Raw genomic sequence first — 25,012 nt, 5'->3', positions numbered from 1 at the left:
TCTGTGTCGGTTTTTTTGCGCAGTGGGTAGAGCACCATGTACATTGCGTTCCGCCCGCAGGGTCGAAGGATCGAAACCAGGCGCCGGATAGTATTTTCTTTTATATAGTGCAGGGGGAGGGGTGCGGACAACGACGGTGCGGACTACGACGGGACAACGCGGGTGACATCGTGAGTTACTGAAATGCTCTGCATTTAAAAATAAATAGAACTAGAGTTATTTCGTAGGAACAGGGTAGACGAAATTAAATCATTGTTTTACATCTCTGTTTCATTTCGTTCACTTCTTCCGTTCACTTCGTCGTTAAGACCTGGGGACCGATCTTTCGCCGATCTCCTAATTGCCACCTGAATTCATAATAAGCCAGCTTCGAAACGCAAAAAACACCCGAAAACACCCACGAAACAGTCTCAACACACAAGCCAAAAAGCAAATTCCCATTGGGCAAATGCATTTGCCTCATTTTGATCCGTGAAACAGCAGGATATGGCTCATTTACAATACGAACTACGATCTGCGTTAACGTTTCCAGGGCGTCTTCTAAACTATACTCACGCCACCCGTTTTTTAGGGAAAATTTGCGAGTTTTTCTTGTCAATGAAGCTTTATCCGACTCAGTTTCGGTTTCTGGATCTAGCTCATTTCGAAAAAAAAAACGCCTCATTAATTTACATGTGCGCAAGGGCCTCCAACTTCTTGGAAAATATTTTCGGAAACAACAAACGGTCTATTTTACACAAACATCACAGAGTAACAAAATCGGGCAGGGTAGCTTTTCGCTTTAGGACCAGGATTGCCTAGTCATCCGAGCCCGAGCAGCTTGCTCTAGCATTCTGGCTACACCGTAGTACAGTTATACTGGAAAAAAGTATTATAAAAAACACAATTATTTTGCTACACTATAAAATAGGAAATCCTATAAAATACAATCTTCCAGTAGAGATATATTCCTATCATTTTTTTTTTATTTATATAAATATACAACAGTGGCGAACACGAAATCATCGCAACAGCTTAAGAATGATGCTGCAATTCCCCTCTTTATTTACGCATAAAATTGCGAAACAGAGTGATGATTCCCACTCGGCATGAAAAACAACTGCTATAGAGGTTTAAATCTGGCACAGTACTCAAGTACCAGGCGTGCTCAACTAAGCCCACATTCACAGACACATTTGCCTGCATATCCAAGTTGGACTATTCACTGCACGTCATGCTTTAAAGCAACGGAAAATAGAACGACCAGTTGGCTGCGCGACGCAGAAGTCTAGGGATTGGTGAAACTAAGTAACCGCCATGCCTCCTGGCCACTTAAGTGAATAAAAAAACATCCGGAGTAAGCCTTGTAAGTATAAATCACAGGCACAGGAGGTGACTGCGGTGAAGAGTAAGCTCGGATAGAAGCATGATCGTTAGTTTATCTCGGGTTAGCTCAGATTCAAACCGACTTTGTCAAACTATAGCGTCCAAATAATGAATCGCTTCATATTCACATCAATAAGTTTAGCAGTGACTATCTCACGAGCCGCAGTTCACGTTATCTCTAGGTGCGTTACCCCTACTGAAGTGACGCCCCTGGTGACGTCACTTGTCTCTCTGTTTTAGTAGTAACGCCATCACACGGGGTGGCGTCAGTTCCTGCCACACAAAGTACGCGGCTACACAGCGGTAGAGTGGGCAGGTGGTCGCAAGAAATCCTTCATTTAAAACACATCACACCTTTCGTATTTCTTGAGCGTAGAAATTTAGGTGTAACACTTGTGCCACCAACTACAATACGCACGTTCTGGCATGGAAACACCAACTCCGTGAATATTTTTTGCATTCATAGAACGACATTTTGGTGCCCTACACATAGCCGTAGTCCAATATGTGTATGGTTTGGGCATGGATGAATAAAAATGAAATTTATTTTGAGAGTCATTAAAGTTCTAAGTGTAGATGCATCTTACCCATATGACCTCTTTTTTGTCGTTGGATCGGCCCTTGATTTGAAATGACTGAGAATAAACGTGGTAATGACGTGGTTTGAAATAAACGTGGTAATGACGAACTGACGAGAGACTTCGGTAATTCATTTCGATTGGTATACTTTGTATACTGTCTTCGAAACCTTCCTCAAAAGTTGTAGTCTACACCAGTTGCACACAAAAAAAGTTCGCTATCAGCTCCACCATCAGGTGGACTCATCTAGTATGTTATTAGCACGTAATCCATTGATTTTTCACGGTTTGTGTTACTTGGTTAAACACAGGCGTATTGGCATGTCCGCGCTTGGCACTGGTTCCTATGACGCAGATCCCCTATTGTACGTTTGCGAGGGCATAGCGCCTCAAGTCACAGGTTTATGGTAGCTTTTCGCTGGTGAATATTATCGAGTGAGCAAGTTCATGACAGGTGACGTTGCTTCAGTAATATCTCTGGGAAGTCTGCAACCTGCCAGTTTTATAAGGTTATTATTGAACGCAAGATAGTGCTACAGAAACCCTCACACATTTTTATTGCGTCGATGTGGAGTTTTTTAGCACCCGGAGAAAACCGAGCACCTTATAATATCTAGGCACTCTTACAGCACGTTGCTTTCGCCCTGAAGCGTGGGCACTAGGTGTTAACGTTGCGTTCAAGGCGCACTCTAACATGGACCAGCACTTGCACAGCATTAAGGCAGGCGTGGCCGGTGGCTTGAGAGCCGAGAAGCCTCAAGGAACTTTTACCTTGATGCTCGCCATTTTGTACGCCCAGCGGGCGGAATGCATGTGACATGTTATGCCTTCTTCGCGGCCTATTACAATAAAAATTCCAGAACACATAAAAGCAGACCGGGTGAGTGTATAGAAGGGTCCCCTCAGTGATACAGAAGCATTGGTAAAGAACGGGGAACAACAATGCCCTTGAAGACAACAGTCTGAAGGAGAAATGAAGTCAACTTGCATAGCAGGATTTGTAGAGCGATGCCATGTCCAGGAGGAAGTATTGCAGCTTTCACTTGTCCCAACAACGCCAAGTACTCACACGTGAAACCACCACAAACAGCCAGAAGCACATCACGTAGTCACCGAAGTAGGCACTATGCTTGCAGTCTTCACCTGTGCACGCGGTCAGGAGGGCGTCTTGATGTCTTCAGCGGTGGGGTTCCTCTCCTCCTGGAGGTAGCTGAAGTTTACGGTGCCCGCCATCATGCTCTTGCGGAAGAACTCCTTTTCTTCCTCTACATCAGCCTCGGTGACAGCGAACTCGTCCCACTCGTTTCCGTCCTCTTCGCTTAGAAACTTCTCCAGGGCCTCCTTTTGTTGGCGACGGAAAAAACCCACCTACCGAGAAAAAAATAGTTTTGAACGATTTAGTGCACACAAAAAAGCCTATGTATAAGCTACCCAGAACACAATCAACTAAATCCCAAAAAGGCGTTCGACGTGATGTACGTACATGAACCAGTCCGGCTACTATGAGTGAGAAGAGGAGAAGTCCGGCGAAAGCACTGGCTGCGATGATCCAATCGGCCACCTTCTCCGCTGGTGGCGGGCCTTCCTTTTGGAACACCGAGGCCACCTGCATGCACGTTCATTCCACGCAGGTAAGAAGGGCAGCCTCGACTGCGATAGTGAATGATTTCGTCGAGTTCTTATGCGCAGCATTCCTTGCCGACTACGCCATGGGCCCCAAACATGTAACGCCCTGCATTTGCACAAAAATGCATAATTTGCAAAGTTAACACCTTTTATCGTCATACAAATGTAATTGTAGGTAATTGGTCAAGGGTAATTTTAAAAGGCAAAAATGAAATACAGTAAAAAATTACAGGGGGGTGCTTATAATGTGTGCCAGGTGTGTGAAGGTTAAAGCCTAGTTGGACCTTTTGTATATCTGCTCTGAAACTTTCTGTCACGACTGAACCATTCCCTTGCGCAGCCCCCTCCGAAGCTCGTTCCGCTTTCTTTCCCTCGCTAGGAGAATCCTGTTCGCCTCGCGAGATTTCGTTCCCCTGTGAATACAAGCCGGCCAATTCCTGTATGCGTCGAGCATTCATTCTATTGGTTTGAGGAAGTGCTAAAATAGCCTGGCTGTTTGGTCTTCGTAGTGCGGGTCTAGCGTAGTGTGCTCGATCTTCACCATTAACAAAATTTGTGCTGGCCCATCATTTTGTTACTGCAAAATGTTCTCTTGGCATATTCTACGCATTATTTTCGTGGTTTATAGTTACAATAGCGTTATAATTAAGCAAGCGGAGATGGCTGACAAATAAATAAACAAAAATAAAATGCAAACTGAACTAATGAAATAAAAAATTCCGATTTTATACACCCGCTTCCCAAATGAGGTAAAATGAAATGAGCCACAAAAAACGACGGAACAAAAAAAAATGGAAATCAGAAAAACTGGCTGACCGTGCAGCACATATATGTGTTTGTGCTTAGAGCATGGCGACTCAGGTCTTTGCCTTCAAGTCGTCTTAGATATAACGAAAGAGGCGCCGTGAATTTTCAGTCATGTTTGTAACACAGGAGCTGTTTAACTTGGCCGTAAGTTGTGCAACGCGAACAGAAAACCTAAAGTTGAAAAGAAAAAAAAATGCGACCCATGCTGGAAATTGAGCCTGGGTCCCTCGGGTTATGAAACTGGCGTTCTTCTTATTGAGCTGTCGTCGCATTCCTGGCGGTCAGCATTATTTCCTTTGGGTTTTAGATGCAGAGCATCTGATTCACTCGCCTTGTCCCTCCGGCGTCGTCGTCGTCGTCGCCGGCGTTGTCCGCCCCTCCCCCATTCTCCTTGCCGCGCCAGCTGCGCTCTCCACCGCTCACCCCCTCTCCTCTCCGATAGCGAACACTCTCTCGCGAGGGGCATTGGATTGGATTGGATTGGCTTGGCTTGGCTTGGATTGGATTTGGATTGGATTGGATTGGATTAAAGTGGATTGTGTTGGATTGTGTTGCGTCATAGCCGCGGCAGACACGCTGGGGCCGGCGCATGGGCAGTACTCTCTCTTCCGCGGTTTCCTCTCCTGCGCGCGCTGCGCATATAACCGGTGTGCCGTTCTCCGGCGAAGCAACATCCACGCTTGGCTCAAACACCTAGAGTCCACGCCGCTTTACAAGTACGCCAACGTCGTCATCGACTGGGACCGGCTTACGCAGTCCCCTCAACGTTATGCGCGCTATAAAACGCGGTCCCTTCGCCGCTCCGCCTATGCGTCGCATCTACACAGGGGTTCCCGTGAGGGGAGGTGGGAGTTTTTTAGCGTTGGTTTTGAGCTGCTGGGCCTCCGACGAAGGGAGAGGGGCCGCCAGCTCTGCTGTTCCTCCAGCCTTGCACCACTAGCGCAAGCTGCGCCAATTTTAGGTGCGGAGCACCTTAGCACCGCCCAATGTCCATCCGCGTCCGTGCGTATAGCATTTACAATCGCAAAAAATCACACAGGCACCGACAGGATTCGAGCCTGTGTCCGGTAGACCAGACAGAGTGTCAGTCGTCTTACACATTGGGCTACGACCGTGAGTTAGCACCCGAGAGTCAAACGGCTTACTCCCTCGCCTGTAACGGTGCGGAGTACCTTAGGACCTCCCAATGTCCGTCCGCATCCATCCGTGCGCACACCACCATCAAGCGAAAATCAAGCAAAATTTGATTTGAGCCGTGAGTTGCAGTCTTATTTGGGGAATAATCAAGGTGCCACTCACGGCTCAAATGGAATGACGGTCGAGTCGCAAATCGAATGTCACTCGGGGCGCAACTTGGATGTCATTTCGAGTTCCCGTACTCCGCACCGTCGCCATCATCCACGGAGTAGAGATGCTGCCATTTTTTAGACTTCAATCTCCCTTCACACTTAAGAAATTTTGCCGAAGATTTTGTAGGAACAACAACACAAATGGCTCTTCGATTGATTGGATTGATTGTAGGCCGACGCAACGCAGGCGATGAGGCGTGCCGTAGTGGAGGGCTCCGGATTAATTTTGACCACCTGGCGATCTTTAACGTGCGCCGAAATCACTTGGTCGCTAGATTTTTCATGTGGCACAAATCAAGTTTTCGGTATAGCAAAACAAACATTATAAATACACGGTAGAGAAGCCTTACGCGGATCTCCCTGCGAGATTGTGCGCCAGTCGTGAAAGTAGTGTTGTCCAGAATCTTCAGGAAACCTTCGGAGCCAACGCTGAATGCATGCCACGTACCCTGGAAAAGGTTCCAACTCCAGTTACCATTTTATATGCACTAAAAAAACTACTGTACATTGCTCGGAGCACAAGTGATATTTGGTTAATTCAGGTACTGAGGCGAGACTCAATTACAGATCAGTCTTCGTCAGCCGATAAAGTGATTCTTCTGTTAATATTGTCAGTTACATTTCTGCTGCTTGGTATTCTTGATACGTTATGCCATGGCAGGATGAACGAATCGTCACGCTTCATTCATGGCTGAGCACATTTCTTACACCGTTACACCACCCTTACACACACATAAGCAAAGTTCCCACACTTGCACATGGAGTTATCTGGGGCTGCGACTGCAATGTCGCGGCTATACTTATTACTTCGCCAGTAATAAGCACAAGGCGATCTCATATTTAACCCATCCCATCTCCGAAGCCAGTTTAACCGGATAAGACCAGTTTCCCCACAGGTGTTATCAAGGTGAGCGTCAACCACTCTGCGCGTGCCCAGGCATCGCCTAACAACGGATGCATGCTCCCATCTCCTGCAGGCTGTGCGTTCTTGTGCTCAGCGTTTAGTGAAACAAGGAGGAGCTCTTGCTAATTGGGCATTATTTCTTCACGAATTCCTTTGGTCAGGTTAGCTTGGCACAAAGAATGAATCTCTCGCAATTGGCGCACCGCTCCCTACTTTACATATATGCGGCCACGATGGGTGGCCCATTGGACAACTGGTGCCGCGGAGTGCTCGAGCCTTCGCGGCATTTCGATGGTTCGAATCACCATGATGCTTTGTAGAAACAACGCAATTTTTTCTTGCGATTAACTGAGACAACAAATTAAACAAAAAAGGATCGCTGCGAATGCTAGTTGCTGCACAACGCCAGTGCCTGAGCGAATACTCACGGCTTGTCTCCTGAACTCCTCCATGTCAACGACCACGGACACTACGGTCTGCGCTATTTTCCGCTGGTCCAAAAATGGTCCGAAGATGCACTTGACTTCGTCACACAGGGATGTCTCGCAGTTCTGTGGGAGGAAGTAACGAAATGTTTACAGGTGCAGAAGTTACGAAGTTTCACTATGTGCCATCATGATGTATCTCTGTTACATGTATATACAAACGAACAAACTTAACGCCATGGCGATTATTATTCATCACGGTAACGGAAGACTACGGAGGCGTAAGTCGTTATGTAGTTTGCTCCTCATGGTTACGTAGGCGTGAGTAGTTGGGAAAATGTACCGCGCTCGAAGTTTGCATTGAAAATAGAGGCCAGTTGAGTGATGTGCTAGGTTTCGGGTATTACTCCGCGGGGTTCTAAAACATGAACCCATACCGTGCATAACTCTACAGAGGCAACATCTTTGGTGACTATGCTTGTACAAAAAGTTTAGAGTGCCTTTCAAAGTTGTCTTGGTACTGCGTAAGTCGAGCTAAACAGCATGCCTCACGCAAAAATCGATAACATGTTTCAGAAATCCTTGGCTATATAAGACCCCGAGAAATGAAGAATACTAGCGCTGCGGGCGGCGACTTTTGTCTACCCAAACAAAATGTTACGAAGTGTTACGCGAAATTCTCTCGCTTGCAAAAGAACGAATTTAACAACGATTTCTTGAATGCTTGGACCAGAGGTTTATACCGGGCAAACTTTCCCGAACCACTAAATATGGAGACACACTTCAGACTTGTTTACATTGTTCGGGAAAAAGAAAATATTAGGCATATTTTAAGCAAGACATCAATACGTAAGTGGTATTTACAGTTTTCTTATAATCAAATATACATGGCTGCTTTGATTTTGCGACGCCAAATAAAAAAAAATACGCACTGAAAACAATTTTGACCCAAAAATACAAAGAGCAGGCGACGACCCTGGACTATGGTGTACCTGGACCACGGGGCGGCGTCCCAAGTTCAAAAGTCACGAGAGGTTCCAATATAGATGGCGCGGGAGCAGTGGAACGCGTGAAAATTGAACTGACTGTAGAAAATGTTCCGATGTTGAAAACGTACTGATGCACCATCATACAAGCGATTATTCACAAAATGCAATATTGTCCCAGCCGCAAATGGTTACGACTATCGATTTTACAAGTTATTTAAACAAGAAAGTAAATGTGGTGAAGGTTTTATTCAGAAAGTAGCTGAACTGGAAAGAAATGTAGAAGCATATAGGGCACGTCATTTTGAGCCATGGAAAATTACCACTTGTAGAACTACATGCGGTCTACAAATGTAGTTAAAAAAACAGATTACCTCGGATATTAAACAGTTTGAATGCTAGAAACGTCAAGCTTCAGAACATCAATTTTGTGGCATTACGAGAGCAGTTCAAAATGTAGTACATGCCTTTTCTTGCCCGTTTTCTAATTTTTAATTGGCTAGTTCAGCACCCAATAAGTTATTGGCAAATTCGTCACCTTGGGCTATAGTGATGTTAATTTGTTCATTGCGTTAAACAATTTGTCGATTTGTGTCACTGTGCTAATTTTGTGTTTTGCGCGCTATCAGCCGCAGATATGTAATAACAGAAATTTCGTAGTCATCCTTTTTTTTTGGCGGCGTGCCTAACACAACGTGTACAGTGATCTTTCGTGTTTTTCTTTATCGCAAAAAATTATTTTATTGCTCAGTGTATGTATCATGCCAATGTACGCCAATTTTATGTATCAAGCCATTATGCATTTTATGTATCATGCCAATGAAGGGGGCCCCGTCAAGCTGACTTCTTGCAGCTTTTTCCCCAGGCCTCCTGCATCATGCAAATGATGTGAAATAAAGTTCTATTCTATTCTATTCTATTCTATTCTATTCTATTCTATTCTATTCTATTCTATTCTATTCTATGCTATTCTATATATCCTCTGTGGTTATGGTAGGAAGAGCTAAATAGGAGCAGAGGACTGTTTCAGATGGGCGGGGGAAGGAAGAGAGCTATTCACGCGGCAGGGGCGAGAGAAGACAACCGTCTTTCGACGACATTTTGCAGTGAAGTGGGCAGGTACGCGACCATTTGTTTTGTACTGATTCACTGCTACGGACCACTCTGTCTGCTTTTGCACTGAATGGGGCCATTTTGTGCATTGTCGTTAGTAAAACACAATGTACTAATAGAATTACCAATGTTACATTTTACGTTTCGGTGCACCAGGCGCGGGAATGTTTCTTTCAACACCCACATGAGCTAGTAAAAGCAAAAATAGACCAACTGTATTGTAATTCTATCATTTAAAAACAAAGCAACTTCAAACTGACAGATCGTCTGCTGCGCTGCTGATTGGGGCCCCCGCATGTGCGACCTCGTTCAGTGGCACTAGGTCGCGGTTTCGATTCCCGGCCGCGGCGGCCGCTTTTCTGATGGAGGCGAAAAGCAAAAACGCCCGTGTGTACGAGATTTCGGCGCACGTTAAAGATCCACAGGTAGTAAAAATTAATCCGGAGCCCTCCACTACGGCGCGCCTTACCGCCTGCGTTGGGTCGGTGCGTTAAACCCTACAATCAATCAATCAATCAATCAATCAATCAATCAATCAATCAATCAATCAATCAATCAATCAATCAATCAATCAATCAATCAATCAATCAATCAATCAATCAATCAATCAATCAATCAATCTATCTATCAATCTATCAATCAATCAATCAATCAATCAATCAATCAATCAATCAATCAATCGTTCAGTAGCAGTGGCTCGGAAGACTACAATATACAATAATAGCGTTTCGCACAGAACCCCAGTCTGTAAATAGCCAGTGCTGAACAACCCTATTGAGGACAACAACCGGAAACAAATTTTGTAGTCTCCGGTAGGGGCTTTAGAAATTCCGTTGCATTTGTCGAAGTTAATCGACTGGCACATCGAAATAAATGGCCTTTTGAGTTCTGCTTGCAGTGTTTGTCACTGTTGCTGTTTTGTTTGCATCTATTTCAATTGTTCGCTTTTGAATTGAGCGAATAAAATCATTCTCTTAGTATCTGCATTGAAAACAAGGATCACAATTCACAGACGCGTATAAATTTTGATCCAGGAATACCTCAGGGTAGGAGAGACAGGTGCAAGGTTGACAAAGAGCATTTTCGCCAAGTTCGGCGCGAGAACAGACGCTTGTCCTAACTTTTTTTTTTAACCATAAAATGCTTGCCTTTTTGCATGTATTAAATTTCTGCCACCTGTTCATGAAGCCTTTTTTTTTAACCCTGGGAATTTCAGTGTATGTCACTTAAGCCATGTCCAGCACTGCAGGTGTATAATTCTTCTCATGGCTACACCTCGCATCCCGGGAGCGCATTTAGAACGCACATTCCCACGTACAACACACTTCGCTATTTAGGGGCGTTTGGATTTACAATGACTGCCTACGGCCTCCCCCTACTAAACAAATGCTCATAAGACGTTTCACGACTACCATTCTTTTCTGATCTGCATTCACTAAACTATGCAAAACTATAACAATAGCAGTAACAGTAGTTCAGAGAGGCGATATTAGGGTGTGGTAGCTATGGCTGCGAGGTATGCCAATTTCTCTCAAATCAGCGTTGATCGGGAACGTACCAAGGAGGCCATATTCTGGCCGGGGAGCTTGGTAAGCCTCTCGGTGCGAGGCGAGTGCGCCTCGGGCACCGGCCGCTGTACACGGCTACTCAGGCTGCCGTTCCTGGTCGAGAATACGTCAGAGTCCAAGTCGTCATCGCTGCTATGTACGTCCTGGTCCATGGTGCTCATGACAAATCGTCCTACGTTTAGGCATGTTCCCGGAACAAAGATGTCTCCTTTCAGAATCTATGCGGGGAAGAAGAGACAGGTATCAATCACACCTGTTAGGTGCGATAGCAACAACTCGGCCAGCCCTGACGGTTTTGTGTTCGTCGGCCTTTTGGGCGTAGGAAAGGCAACACTGTATCCTCTATCTTCTCCTTTTGATCCTCCACACCACCGCCATGACCCCCACAGCAATGACAAAATATAATTATAGTCGCAATAATCGTCATCGTCCTCGCCATGATCATCCTAACAATCATATATGTGGGCATAATTATCCATCCTGGTCCTAGATTGTGCCTGCTCACCATTGTAATTTTCCCCACGAGAATGAAGTGGTGGCCCCTCCCGTGCGGCGAGAACATATATTTTCCTTCCCCCTGAAAACCGCTGTTTTCTCTGCAATTTTCCGTCGACACGCCAACAATCAGCGAGCGTTTCTCTATTGATCCCGCACAAGGGAAGACACATCACAAGCCTCGAGACACTGCAGATCCCCGGCACGGGGTGACTATTAAAGAACTTGTGCAACCTTGGTCTAAGGCCTACTTGAGAAAACTTGTTCCTTAAATTTAGTTAATTGTATATACTACAGCGTTTTTTTCTCTTTGATATATACACTGTTATATATAGCGTTATGTGGGCTTGTTTATTCTCCGCCATTCCTCTGTATATTTTTTAACGTATCCGAGTGTGCTCATTAAAGCACCTGGGTTTCTTCAGTTGTACGTCTGTGATTACATTTACCTTATCACAATATAAAAAAAATAAAGCAAGCTCGTACTCACGCGTAAGACTTGAAAGTAGCGAAACTGTACGCAACGTTCACAATGATCACGACGGTTTAAGTCTATGATTGCAGGCGATTTGCTTCTTATTTGCTGCCGCAACGACCTTTACTCACTCATCGTTACTATAAGTGTGAGCTTCCTTCATTTATTTGGAAGAGATAATCATTGGACATAAACTTGGAGGGGCGTACGATATGACGTGTCTTTCTCGTTCCCAGCAAGTGTTGCCACGATTACGGCGAATGCTGGATTTTTTTTTTTTTGGCCACTCTTGGTCAACCTCCCTTAATGGCCATGCTCGGCATTCTTGGCCAATCTGTCGAAGTGGCTATGCTCGTCACAATGTTAGACCTATGCTTTGTATAATACATAGGAAATGTAGTAATGACTTTGCTTTGTGCTATTTCTCCATTACGATTGTGCTATTATACTTCAATTTGTGAACAGACGTGTTATTATGTACGCTGTAAATGGGGTGGCTGGTGGCTGAGGCCCCTGTCAGGCCATGTCCGCCTTTAGTCTCAGCCTCCCCTTGGTTTTGCCAAGAAATAAAAATCAAATACTCAGATACTAAAATACTCAAATACTTTCTTGGTATGTTAACTGCGGACACGAAAATAACAATTTGCTAAACAGCTTCGCTGTTAAAATAGCTTTTTTCCATTTGGGGGTGTGACGTATACTGCTCAATTCTACCGGCGAATGCAAGGCATAAAAAATAAACCATCTTTGTCGCTGCTTATTGATGGAATAGTCGTTTTCCTGTAGATGCTTCGTACCTTAGTGGTACCGTTATAACAGTATTGCATTATCAGTAACCTTGCCGTAATTTATTTTCTGTACCAGTGAGGAACTTGAAATCGAAAATCAAAACTGTTGGTAGCAACAGACAGCACCAACATGCAAAGGGCTGCCTAAATTATCAGAGCATAATGCGGTCTAAGACAAATTATGGAGCTGAGTGTGAAGCTTGGCAACTTTTCATGAGAAGTACCCATGCGTGAACGAAGTGAGAGTATGTGTGTGGTCTGTCAGAAGATTGTCAGCCCAGTGAGCATTGTCAGGTTGTACGTGGGGAGCATTTCTACAGTAATGCATTACAAGGAGCATTATTCTTTCAGATAAAAAGTGTCTAACACAAAGCTTCTCTAAATATAAATGTATGTAAATGATCTAAAATGACCTAACATAAAACCTGCTTGTCTTTCTACAAAACTTTTAAGGTGCTGGTGAATAATAAATCAACAAAATAACTTTAGAATGCAGTCGCTGGCCACCATTCAGTTGCCGAAAATTGAGGTTAGTATGATTACCTCGATTTCTTTGACATTGGTGATTGGTTGCTCTGACTTGCTGAAGGTGCGTGGCACACGAATGGAGAGCTCGACCTGCTGAATTGGACTCGCATATTGCTTGGAAAGCTGGAAAAAACAGTGGGAAAAGGACGTGGCATCGTATTTCCTGGGATGCATTTCCGATCACTCTTCAAACTTTATCAAAAGGCGTGAAATGCCTTACCACGAAACGATGTTCCAGTTTAATTGATTTGGTCAATCCATTGAAAGTGACCATTTCCGGGCTCGCCTTCCTGCGAAGTAGGACAGGATAGCATTCCGGCTCTGGACAACAAATACCGTTAAGAATGTATGGAAAAGAACGCTGAAAATGCGAACGAAGCAATCTAGAAAACGCGACAACCCTGCACCACGCCTTGCATGTGCGCAGACATACGGAATTTGCGAAGTAAATGCACTTAATCTCTACAATATTGTATATTTGCATCATTGGAGAGAAGGAACAAAAGAAAACTTGGAACAGTAAAATATTCCAAGGTATCCGGCCACTCCTAGCCAAATCTGACTTTAAAGAACTCACAATTTATAAAATCGACGTAAAAATGCCACGCATTAGAAAACAATTCCCGGACATCCTGCAGATTTATTTCATTTCAAATCGCTTGCAAAGACATTATATGCAACACGAATATTGGCGTATGAAAAAATTCACAATCCTCGTCATTCAAATGTCACGCATGTCATAGCCGGAGCCCATCTTCTTAACATTCAATTACGATCGCATAGTCAACGTCCAGCATGGGGTTAAACTATAATAAATAAATAAATAAATAAATAAATAAATAAATAAATAAATAAATAAATAAATAAATAAATATACCTTGTCGAATTTTTAGGGTGGATGCTACGCTTTGCTCAGGCTTCAAAAGCGCGCAATACGGCATTTCTCGGACATGTTTGGTACCGTTTGCTCATTTTAAAGGGGGTACTGGCTGCGTGTTGCTCCTTTCGTTCCTTATCAGCCTCGGCCTTCCCATTCCGTCTTCTTTTGCTGCCTGCTTGGCCCTGAACTCGCGCGGCACTACATTTCACACTGCGCATCATAGCATACAAGCAGCAACGTGTCGGTTGCCAGCATGCGTGGGAAACATCCCCACGAAAGCAACGAGCATCCACCACCGCCTAGACTTGACGTCGTTCCGTGCGATAAAGTACGCTGGCTGCGCCACTGCAGCCGACGCCAGCACTGTCTAGCCGTGACGTCAACCCTCTGTAAGATGTGTGTTTAGGCTTAACGTTTGGCAGCCCTAACGTCGAGCTTAACAATTTGCGAAACAGCGTCAGGCTCATTGTATCCGTCAAGCTGTAAGTACCGTTTGACAACATTAGGTTTCGGAGCGTAATGATGAGTGGGGTCGCTGCTGCGGCTTCATATTACGTTTGTGGAAGCAAGAGGTTAAAACGGCTTTTTAACTAACTGGGAGATAAGGAGCGCGCGCCCCTTGCGGCTTCAAAGCGCTTGACTAATAAAGCACATAAGGGCGCGTGCCGTTACCTTCAACCTGAGTCATAGAAACAAGGCGCTGCGTACGTGGTTGCGTGGCCTCCGTGATTTGCTGCCGGCGGCGCGCCGCCGGTAGCCGATCGCGGAGGCCACGGTGGTTGGACGCTGCTTCCGGGGCGTTTCACTAGATGGCGCAAGCCGGCCTAGGGTGCACTGGTTGACCCCCTTGAGATATATAAATGCATCGTATGGCTGAAGGGGTGAGACTGTAAGCAATATATTGCGTCTTCATCATCTTAAGTTCGATTTCTGGCACGTTTCCGTATTCTCACTTTATTAGAATATGGCTCGCGATCCTTCGCACCTGACTCGTTTCGAAGCCAGATTTTCGTAAAACTGTGCTGGCGCTATGTCACTGCATGTTGAAGTCACATGATGTAAGGTAATCTGCACCAATAAGTGGTGTCTCGCATACCTATCTGCACTATTCCTAAATAACCACTCTTTTTTAGCAGTTATGATTTTCGTCCTTAAATAACGCACGCGGCCAACGTATTATATAAGGCCTCCTGGATTCCCTGTTTATTTCCCTCGAGGACATACCGTGGCGCCACCTACGAGTGACTTCAATTATAGGACGCCGGGTTATGTTGTCGTCTGATAAAACACATTTACTGTGCTTATGCGACCGCGAGTTGTTTGTTGAGGCCACCGTCTGCTCCCTCTTCGTGGTTTTGATGCTAATTACACAAAACAGTGGACTACAGACCTAATAATCAAGGCGAGCAATCAGCCACTCGCTTGTTCCCGGCAGCACCGCCTCGTCTATAAGTAAGTAGTTGCTACCATCGCGACCCACAGCTTGTGCGTATCTGCATAACGCCAAGGACGATGCAACTGATGCCGACAAAAGTGCGCTGTTAATTCATTAGGATATACTTACGATGTGACATGTACGAGACTGTGTGTGCAACAAAAATAGACCTCGCAACAGCGACGGAAACGTGCCGCTAAGTTGTGATCTCACCGCGCGTACCGCCGCATTCCTGGTATATGAGCTACGTGAGGACATCGAGCGGATTGCTTCGCCGTAGATGCTTATAAGTGTTAGAACGATCTGCAGTTCGGCTTAAACAGTGCCTATTTCCCCTCCAATGTTTTTTATAATTATGCCCTGATTTGATTAGCGAACACTGTCGTACTCCGTACGGCTGATATGTTTACTTTTCGTGGCAACTTCTCCGCAATGTATGAATGGTATAAACGCGAGTTTTCAACGCCTTCAAGAGGGTTTAGACGTGCGCATGTTTACTTCTCATTAGGACCTGGCCGTGAGAATTCATAATCGCACCGTGAGCTTTTGTGTGCTTACAGTGAGCCTGCATGCCTTTCTCTAGCATCAACTTCGTGAACTCACGTCTGCTCACAGAAGGCGAGGCTGTCTACGAGGCGAAACACGTCGTGGTATGATAATTTGGGGTAATGGGGTGTTTCAGAATAGGGGATCCAAGCGTTGGGGGCCCCCAAGAAGTTAGGGGAGCCCGAACACAACACGCTCGCGCGCGACGAGTTTTAGAAGAGGGTCTTCTCCAAAAGCTCGCCGCTGGCTTCGGATTCTCGGAGTCGGATGTCGGTAACTATAGGCTTAGCGTCGCGACCGATATTTCATCGCCGCTATTCTTGCAGTTGCGAATGACAGTCCCTAACACAACCCGTTCGCCGCACCGCGTGTGAACGGGCCGACGGTGCCGGGACTGACCTCCGCGCGGCCGGTCGGCGTACATCGCGGCAAATATTTGAGCATCAATTTCAAAATCACAGCTGATGACACTACCTAGCACAAATTTCCACCACACTAACATCCACTTCCGCGATTGTAGAACTTGTTTTCCGCGCTCAGTGCGATTAAAAAAAAAAAAAATTGGCCGCGTATCTGCTCCTTTCGTTCCAAATGTCGTCAAAAGACGAGAGTCTTTGTAGACATTTGCCAAGAAAATGCCCCCTTCGCTTTCCTGCTCACCTCTCATGCTGTTCCTGTTCCGTCGCCCTCATCCCAAGGTAAACACAGTAAAGGTTTGCTCAAGGCGATCTGAATTTACCGCGTTCCACTGCTACAAACGGGGTTCGTCGATGCCAGCGCTGCAGTACGGCGGAGACGCGCGTGAATCGAGGCGGCCGACTTCAAGGTTTATAGAACCGCGTTGCTGTGCTCCACGTGCGTTCTAAGCAGAACGTGAAACCTAGCTAATGGAACCTTTCTTTGCTGTTGCCGCGTGATTTCTCATATGCCGCCCGGAGGTGGCGCGGGCAACCGCAGGCGGTACGCGTTGTTCTGCAGTAGATGTAGAATATCATTTGCTATCTAAAAACCAAGCATCCATGAATTTTTTAATAAAGGAACATGGTAAATATCCCTTGTGTACTAATTTCCTGTCTTATATTTGCGTAATGTCTTGTTCTTGTTCAACAAAGTTGACAAGTATGAACATATAAACCGGGCTTAGACGTTTACATTTGGCTGTGAGTATATAGGACTATTGCGCAGTAAGCATTTTACTTTGGCCGAGTGGCTGAATCGAGTTACAGACAGACAGACAGATGGACAGACAGACTTACAGACAGACCAAAATTTTTGGGTTTAAGTAGCGCAAGAAAGACTATCGTCTTTAAAAGCGGCGACAGGGCTTTGGTGTCGCGACGTGCGTCGGTTCGAGTCGGTTCGTGGGCCACGCGGGCGGGCACGGCGGGCGTGTGTGCGGAGTGTTTCAGTGTGCAGTAAACGCTTCATAATTTCCTGCTTTATCCATTTCTTGCCAACGACAACCGAAATCTAGAAATTTAGCCCGGCGATCGTCGTAGCCTGCAATGCTGATCGGGGAAACAAGCCGCAACTTACGCTTACACCGGGCTCGGTTGCATACGCCCGCATACACCACCATGCTAAAGTTGTTTGCGGGCAGCCTACCACAGGTGATACGGTTATAAAGTCCCCATGAGGTCAAACAACGCTTCACGCACTGAGAATTAACTTTAATGCGGAAAAGTAACACGGAAATACACCTAGAAAGCGCGTCCTAAACGAAGCGTCACGCGCTGCAAGCCAACTACGCAGCAAGGTAGGAACAGGGATCCTATAGGTGACGTCAAATGGTCGCAGCGCCGGCCTCTCCAGTGGTGGCCCGCGGGGCGAGTAGTTTACTGCACAAGCGACTTTACTATAGGGCCTGAGCAAGGTGCATTCCTGGCGCACTGTGAGCCCAAGAGCTTACCCCAGCACGGAGATGTCCGCTTTGTGAACGAATGGTAGAGTGAGAACGACCTTGTTGTCTCTGGGCGAGGCCTCCTCGCTGGTCGTATTTGCCTCGGCGGTCAAGTCGAACGTGTCTTGCACTTGACTAGGGTCCAGCTTTAACCGGAAAAAGGCCTGCGCAAAGAATACTACGTCACACAAGTTCCGTGTTCGTCGAAGGATTAATGTACTTTCTTTCTAAAGAAATAGTAAGAACAAGTGGTGTACGCGTGGTGTTACTTTTAGTTGGCAGGATCCCCCATCCCCAAACCAAAAAATAAAACTAAAACTGAAAAGTTGCAGTGACATGTACGTTTAAGACAAATGTACGACGTGATGGCGTAACTACGACGTAGAAGGAGGGTTTTGGAAGGGAGTTGTCTGTTTACACATTTCTGCTTTGCAAGCACTGAAGGTCAGCCAAGTGAGCAAGACTAGCCTCAAATTTTCAAATCGCCGTGGCATACAAAAGAAAGACGACTTTTACGCTTGTGTGGCTTAAGATGAGGACGCAAACGGCTGCGGTTGCTGTTGTTGGTAAGTTTCAAGAGAAAGCAACACTGTTCATGGTGCAAAGCGCTTATTATCTCGTCCTGGCCCATCTGGACGTTTTAGTTTTTGTTTAGAGAAAGGTCGAAAGAGAGTACTTTAGTTTAGTAAAACATAGGAGGGGGGGGGGGGGGTGGCAGAGGGGTGCCAGAAATCCAGAGCCCCGGATGCAGCAGCTCGTTCCATGCCCTCTCAATCAGCTCAGGTTGATTGTGAGGTGACGACCTTGTCAAGGCTGCCTCCCATTTCTCCACGAGAGTGTAATATGCGATGTTTGAGTTTTCTCCTGAGCGTACCCTTGGACAAGGCTCGGTTACGTGGAAGAGGGTAAAGGTTTTCCGCATTTAGCACAGTTTTCAGTTGATGCCGTTTGTTTCCTACGAAGCATTTACGCCCATCTAAATTTGTGAATATAAATTGGTTTTTATCCCGCGAATAATTTGTGATTTTTGACCCTTGACAGCTTTTTTGTGGCCCGCGAAGGATTGTGTTCCCACGCACAGAAATGGAGACATGCTCCATACTTTTATGGGAGATGAGTGTGGCAATCTTGGTAGCAACAGCACGCAACGTGAGTGCCGTGCTCCTTGGACAGCAGCCTCGATCCCTTCCAGACCCTCGCGTCCGGGTGTCCATGTAATTTGAACCTCCTTCCTACTGGATGCGGGAATCTTCCCGAAGTGTTTGAGCGTTCTGTTTCCATTTATGTGTAAAATGCTATAACAAGAGTCTCCAATGATGCTTGTGCTTCTTCGCCAGTTTCTGCTTCTACAGTTTGTGTGTGGAGGGAGGGTCATGCAGTCACCTTGATTGCCAGGATAGTCCAGTGCGGCGATTTTTGCCTCAGTATTTTTCGTACATTCAGGCGTCCGTGTATACTGTGTTGGATGGTTTTGGTACTTTACTCGAAGAAATTTGATCCTGGATTTCTGACTGTCCTTGTGTAAGTTTGGATCTAATGATTTCGGTTGGGAATTGCTTTTATGAGGAGCCGCTTCATCAGCGACATGTCCATCAGGACGTTTAGTTTCGTTTCCACGGGGTCCCTTCTTGCATCCGATAGCCCGCACCGATATTTTCCCTTAGCCTTTTCCTTTCCGCTGTGGGAGTGGCTCTCCTGATGTCTTCAAAGGTATTATAAAGACACACTTTCAGTACCTTTTTATGGACCGTGAAAATTGCGAGGCTGAGGGTTGCCTCATACGCTGTCCTGATGATGGTGTTCATATTTGGTTTTCTTCGGTGTGGGTAAGTTTGTGGTAAGGCAGGCTATACAATATCCGGCTCACAATAAGAGCCCGCGTGGGTCTTATCCTTTCTTTTCTCACTCGTGGTGCTGTTCTCCAGATTAGGCGCTTTACAATGTGGCTCGATTCGTTGACGATTTTCTGTTTTGGCAATTGTGAGAACGGCTCTCCCGCTTGTCGGTAGGGCCATGTCGAGGATTCTACCCTGAGGGTTCTCTGGGATGACATGCTTTAATATTTGAGTGGTCTTTTTTTATCTTGGCTGCGTGGTGGCATCATTCGTTTGCCCCACACACCTTCAAGCGGTGACAGAGTCGCAGAAAATTAGAATAATAAATGAAAAATTACTGTAATTAAAAGCTATATACATGGTTTTATTTCTTACTAGGAGACATGTTAGTCGTTTGTGCCTGTAATCTAGACCTTCCTTGGTTTTTGAGACAAGGGCGGTAATCTTCTACGCCCCTTCTTGTTAGGTGACACAATGTTGGTTCTGATATTAGTTACCATGGGAGAGCCGCTTTGGTGGGATGCCGTTAGTTGCGGGTACGACTCACCACGGGCTGCTGAGCATTGCACCACCGGAAGACAGTAGAACGCACTTGGGCGCCGGAGCAGCGCATGCTGAATTCACGCTGTTACGAATCGGCCAGCGCCACGTGTTTTCCCGCATCAGCGACCACGTGGGAATCGACCATGTGCGCCCGCGTGTCGGTGAATCGTACTTTCGTGTCTCGACATGCCGGGTCAGTCACCTCGCTTTGCAACGCGCCTCTGGCGGCTGCCAGCGACACGCCCAGGCATGCTTCATGACGTTCGCCACACCCTTCAGGCACCTGCGCGTCGGTGAGTCCCGCTTTGACCTCCCCAACTCAGACGTTTCGCTATCGGCGCGATCAGCAGTTGATAGCGCGACCCCAGCACCTTTCAAGGACACTCTCTCCCCCCCTCTCGGACGCCATGTGGGACGAAGCCATGGGTGACTCACGAACTATGGAAATAGTGTGTGTGTGTCTGTGATTTCGTGGCGTGTTACTCTTGGGGGCGTTTTTTGGGTATAAATAGAAGCAGCACAAACGTTGAAATTCATTCCTGTCTGAGCAGCGAATCCATGCGGTCGCTCTGCTGGTGTCCTGTATTGTAACCACGCCCGTCAGGGCTTTGTATGTTTTTTTTTGGCTTCGGCTCACTTCTCGCTATGAAGTAAACAGTTACGTTACCCTACTGCTCTGGACTTCTTCACGGCTGCTACACCGGCTGGCCGCTCGCACCATACACGCTACCCATCGTATGTTGGAGGCCACGGAGGAAGGATCGGGTGCCCCCGCCCGGTCGCAACAACGCATATTTTCTTTTGTTATCTTCTAAACTACTATCATTGTCCATTTTTCCACTTTTGGTTGGTGATGCGCGTATGACAGATTCAGGCGAGCCTTATTTGCATCCGCCTGCCTTATTCCAAGCTTTCGGTTGCCGGCAATCACGTATTGCCGCGGACACTTGTTGAGCACTGCTGAAATGGACAGCAACAGCCACGGCAAAATCGAAATATGAGACTAATAACGCTATCACGTTAAAACAACAAAGAAAAAAAGGCGCAGCATGCTCTAGTGGTGCAAGGCTGGAAAAACAGTAGCGCTAGCGACCGCTCCTCCTTCGTCGGAGACCCGGCTGTTCAAAGCCAACGCCAAGAATAACCCAAAGGAAATAAGGATGCGCTCCTGGAATGCGCTGCCACACTTAATGTGAGCGGCCTAAGGAACAGGAGACGTCAGCTCTTGTGCCTCCTTAAATGGATGAAAATAAGCATTACGGCCATTCAGGAGACAGAGCTCTGCAGAGATGAGGACATATCGGTAGCATTAGAGCCTTTTTTTAGAGCACTATAGCGTTTGTGTTAGCCACTCCGCAGGCTTTTCTGGGGGATGCTTCATCTTCATCAGCAAGAAAATAGGGTTTTCCTGTCTCTCCTGTAGTACCGAAACTTCGGGCCGTTTTATGTGCAGTGACTTTGTCATTGCTGGTGTTGAGTGGAGTGTTATTTGCCTACAGGCACCCGTGAACTGCAAGCAAAGAAAGTCCTCCTCATGGGGGACTTCAATAGTGTCTGTAATGTGCAGGTTCGTTCCAGGCCGAGTGTGCATTATGACCGTAGTGCAGCCACCCTGGCTTATCTAGTGCACGAGCATGATCTCGTTGATGTTAGAGAGGGGAAATGGAGTTCCGTGCACTTCACTCACTTTCAGTTGAGCTCTAATGCACGCCTGGATCAAATTTACATTTATGCAGAAGAAATTTCAGGGATTTCTGACTATAATGTGCGCCCTATTTTTATCGCCGACCACTGTGTGGTATCAGTTTAATTCGGTAGATCAACGCCGCGTGGTGTGCTGACTCAGTGGGATATATGGAAGTTCAATGCCTCCTTACTGGTTGATAAAATCTTTTGCAGAAGCATGTGGGAGTGTTTATACAGTACTCTCGCAATAGCTGATCCTTCATTATATGAACAATGGGATCTTTTTGAGCAAGAGGTGAGAAACTCTGCCATAGAAGAGTTGGCTCGTCTTGCGATTCTAAGACGCTTTCATGTGCGTGAACTTTCCCGTACTATGGTGGAACTTCATGAACCGGAGTCAGTAATGCCGGGATCAAGTCTAGACAAAATTGGCGTAACTAAAGGACAATTGCAGCAATATGTTATTGAAACATACCACGGTGCTTTAATTAGGTGCAGAACACGAAGGTTTTTTGACAGTTATCCCACTCGACGTTCGCTTTGTGATGACCGCGAATCGGCTCTTGCAAATAAGGTAATTGAGAATGCATATAATGGTACTAAGTATACCGAAGCAACTGATATTGGTAGCTCCAATGTCATGGGTCTAGAGCTTGACCTTAGTTCTCTTAATGGCTTACTTCCAAGACTTGCGGACGACAATTGTGTTGGGGTTTCCGGCCATTTTACTCTGGAAGGAATTAAACTTGTCATCTTTTCGCTTAAGACAAACGAGACCCCTGGACCGGATAGACAAAGCGGGGAATTCTATCCGAAGCTTTCTGATATCCTTGCTCCAGTCTTCTTGGACATATTCGCAGCTGCATATGGTAATGGTGTTTTGCCTTTCACTTTGAAAGACGATAGCCTTTTTTGGGCTACTTAAACACAGAAATTTTGGTCTGTCTGTCTGTCTGTCTGTGACTCGATTCAGCCACCCGGCCAAAGTAAAATTGATGTTGCGCAATAGTCTTATATACTCACAGCCAAATGTAAACGTCTAAGCCCGGTTTATATGTGCATACTTCTCACCTTTGTTGAACGAGAACAAGACATTACGCAAATATAAGACAGGAAATTAGTACACAAGCGATATTGCCGTAAACCATGTATGAGTTTGTTTATTTATTGTTTGTTTTTACTGCCGGGCCACGCCCGGCTGTGTTATCTGCGTTCCATACGAAGCGCGTCTTAGATTCTTTACTTTTATGCCGCACGGGCTATCACATTCAGATAAGCACACTGTTTCACCCTAACGTCACTAGCCCAGAATAATCTTCTGTGATCTATAATGTTCTGGATGTGAATCGACAGTTTGAGAAACACTCGCGCCGAAAGATAAAAAGCCTGCAGAGCAGACGCCTCGGCATTCGATTCTGCGACGGTCGCCTACGCAAGTCACTTTGTTGACCGCTGCTTCGCCGCCTCTGTATTCTTTTGAGTTGTTAGGGGAGCACAAGTTCGCTCCAATAAACTTGTTCCTCCTTCAAGACAACTGCGTCGTCCTTGGCTTCGTGACATCTGGTGAAGGTGCGGGGTACTAGCCTCCGTCGATGCCCCACGCCCCCGACCCAGCCAGCGGCCTACTGAGATCGACGAATACCTGTCCAACACCAACCGAGGACCAGCCCGCTTCAACCGATCGCCGTCGCCCTACCCATACCAGTCGCCCAACCGCCGTAGCAATGCTGACTTCTCACGTGGAAGGTCCCTCAGCCCAAGCGGGGGAAACTAAAAGCAGCAACTCTGGGAGGTAAAGTTGCACAACGGCGGAAAAATGAACACCCTCCAATGACGCAGCGACTCGCTGAAGACCATGATTCATGACATGCCCCGACCCCGACGACCCAATCTAACCCTGACGTGACTCCCGACCACGACGACAGCAAAACGGCGCGACGTGTACCCGACATGAGCGAACCTGCCGATGAGAATACAACGAAGACCACGATGCACAGTGCCCGACCGTCAAAACACAGAAGCCGAGATACGACGCCACGACGCACCCGGAACTCGAAGAAGGCAGCGTCCGACGTTCAGCTGTCCATCGACGGCTTTGAAGTAGTCGCCCTCATAGACACGGGAGCCGACTACTCAGTCATGAGCGGACCTTTTGCGTCTAAGCTGAAGAAATTTATGACCAAATGGGACGGTCCGCACATTCGCACAGCAGGAGGCCACCTCGTGACGCCAAGTGTAACGTGCACATCGCGTGTCACCATAGACGGCACAACGTACCGTGCGGCGTTCGTCATTTTGCCTAACTGCTCCCGCGACGTAATTCTTGGAATGGACTTTTTGATGGATAACGGCGCAATAATTGATCTGCAGACCAAGTCGATAACTTTTTCCTCTGATCACTCCACGACGCAGTCACAGAACCCCGATCCCCATGCGGCTTTAAGAATCGCCGATGATCATGTCACACTGCCACCCCGCGCAAGCTTCATGATCACCGTCTACTGTGAAGATGCTGTTCCTAACGTCGACACTATCGTAGAAAGTGACCAAAGGTTGCTCCTCGACCGCGGTGTCTCCGTTGCAAGAGGCATTGCGCGTTTTACGCAACGCCAATCCCAAGTTTTGGTCACTAATTTCAGCGAGGAATACCAGCATTTAAACAGGGGCGCTGCAATTGCGTTCCTCGAAGAAACGCAAAAAGCAAGTGACGTGATCCCGGTTGCCGGCTTTGAACGCGCACCCGAAGATACCTTCAAGCTTCCGAATCCCTTCGACGTGAATCCGGCGTTACCGCAAGAAGAACGGAAGAAATTGGATATGCTGCATCACTACAGCCAGTGTTTTTCGTCGAACTCAAAACTACGTCATACACCTCTAGCGAAGCACCAAACAATAACCGAAGATGGAGCCCGACCTACCCGACAGTCACCGTACCGCGTCTCTTCACACGAGCGGGAAGTCATCCGGACTCAAGTCGACGACATGCTCAGCGACGACATTATACAGCCATCGAAAAGCCCCTGGGCAGCGCCGGTCGTAGTGGTGAAGAAAAAAGACGGCACATTAAGGTTTTGCGTTGACTACCGGCGACTGAACAAAATCACCAAAAAGGACGTGTACCCCCTGCCACGAATCAACGACGCCCTCGACCTCTGCCATGCGAAGTACTTCTCATCGATG

The 25,012-nt window shown here is 46.6% G+C and overlaps 1 protein-coding gene across 1 annotated transcript in view; it reads right to left on the bottom strand.

The window, feature by feature from the left end:
• Positions 1–28: 28 nt before the first annotated feature.
• Positions 29–25,012, bottom strand: part of LOC144169806 (integrin alpha-PS2-like) — a 68,035-nt gene continuing 43,051 nt past the window's right edge. The window contains exons 16-23 of the mRNA XM_077699163.1: positions 17,778–17,932; positions 13,228–13,297; positions 13,023–13,130; positions 10,712–10,939; positions 7,058–7,180; positions 6,076–6,174; positions 3,427–3,549; positions 29–3,311 (exon numbers count right to left, since the gene is read on the bottom strand). Coding sequence (XP_077555289.1) covers positions 3,099–3,311; positions 3,427–3,549; positions 6,076–6,174; positions 7,058–7,180; positions 10,712–10,939; positions 13,023–13,130; positions 13,228–13,297; positions 17,778–17,932 — 1,119 coding nt within the window. The 3' untranslated portion in view covers positions 29–3,098. The remainder of the gene's footprint in view (positions 3,312–3,426; positions 3,550–6,075; positions 6,175–7,057; positions 7,181–10,711; positions 10,940–13,022; positions 13,131–13,227; positions 13,298–17,777; positions 17,933–25,012) is intronic.

Source organism: Haemaphysalis longicornis, unplaced genomic scaffold (genome assembly GCF_048455015.1).
Source record: "Haemaphysalis longicornis isolate Haplotype H1 unplaced genomic scaffold, Haemaphysalis longicornis Haplotype H1 scaffold_2, whole genome shotgun sequence".
Lineage (NCBI taxonomy): Eukaryota > Metazoa > Arthropoda > Arachnida > Ixodida > Ixodidae > Haemaphysalis > Haemaphysalis longicornis.
The sequence above is the reverse complement of the archived record's forward strand: the minus strand, read 5'-3'. Positions and strand labels throughout refer to the sequence as shown.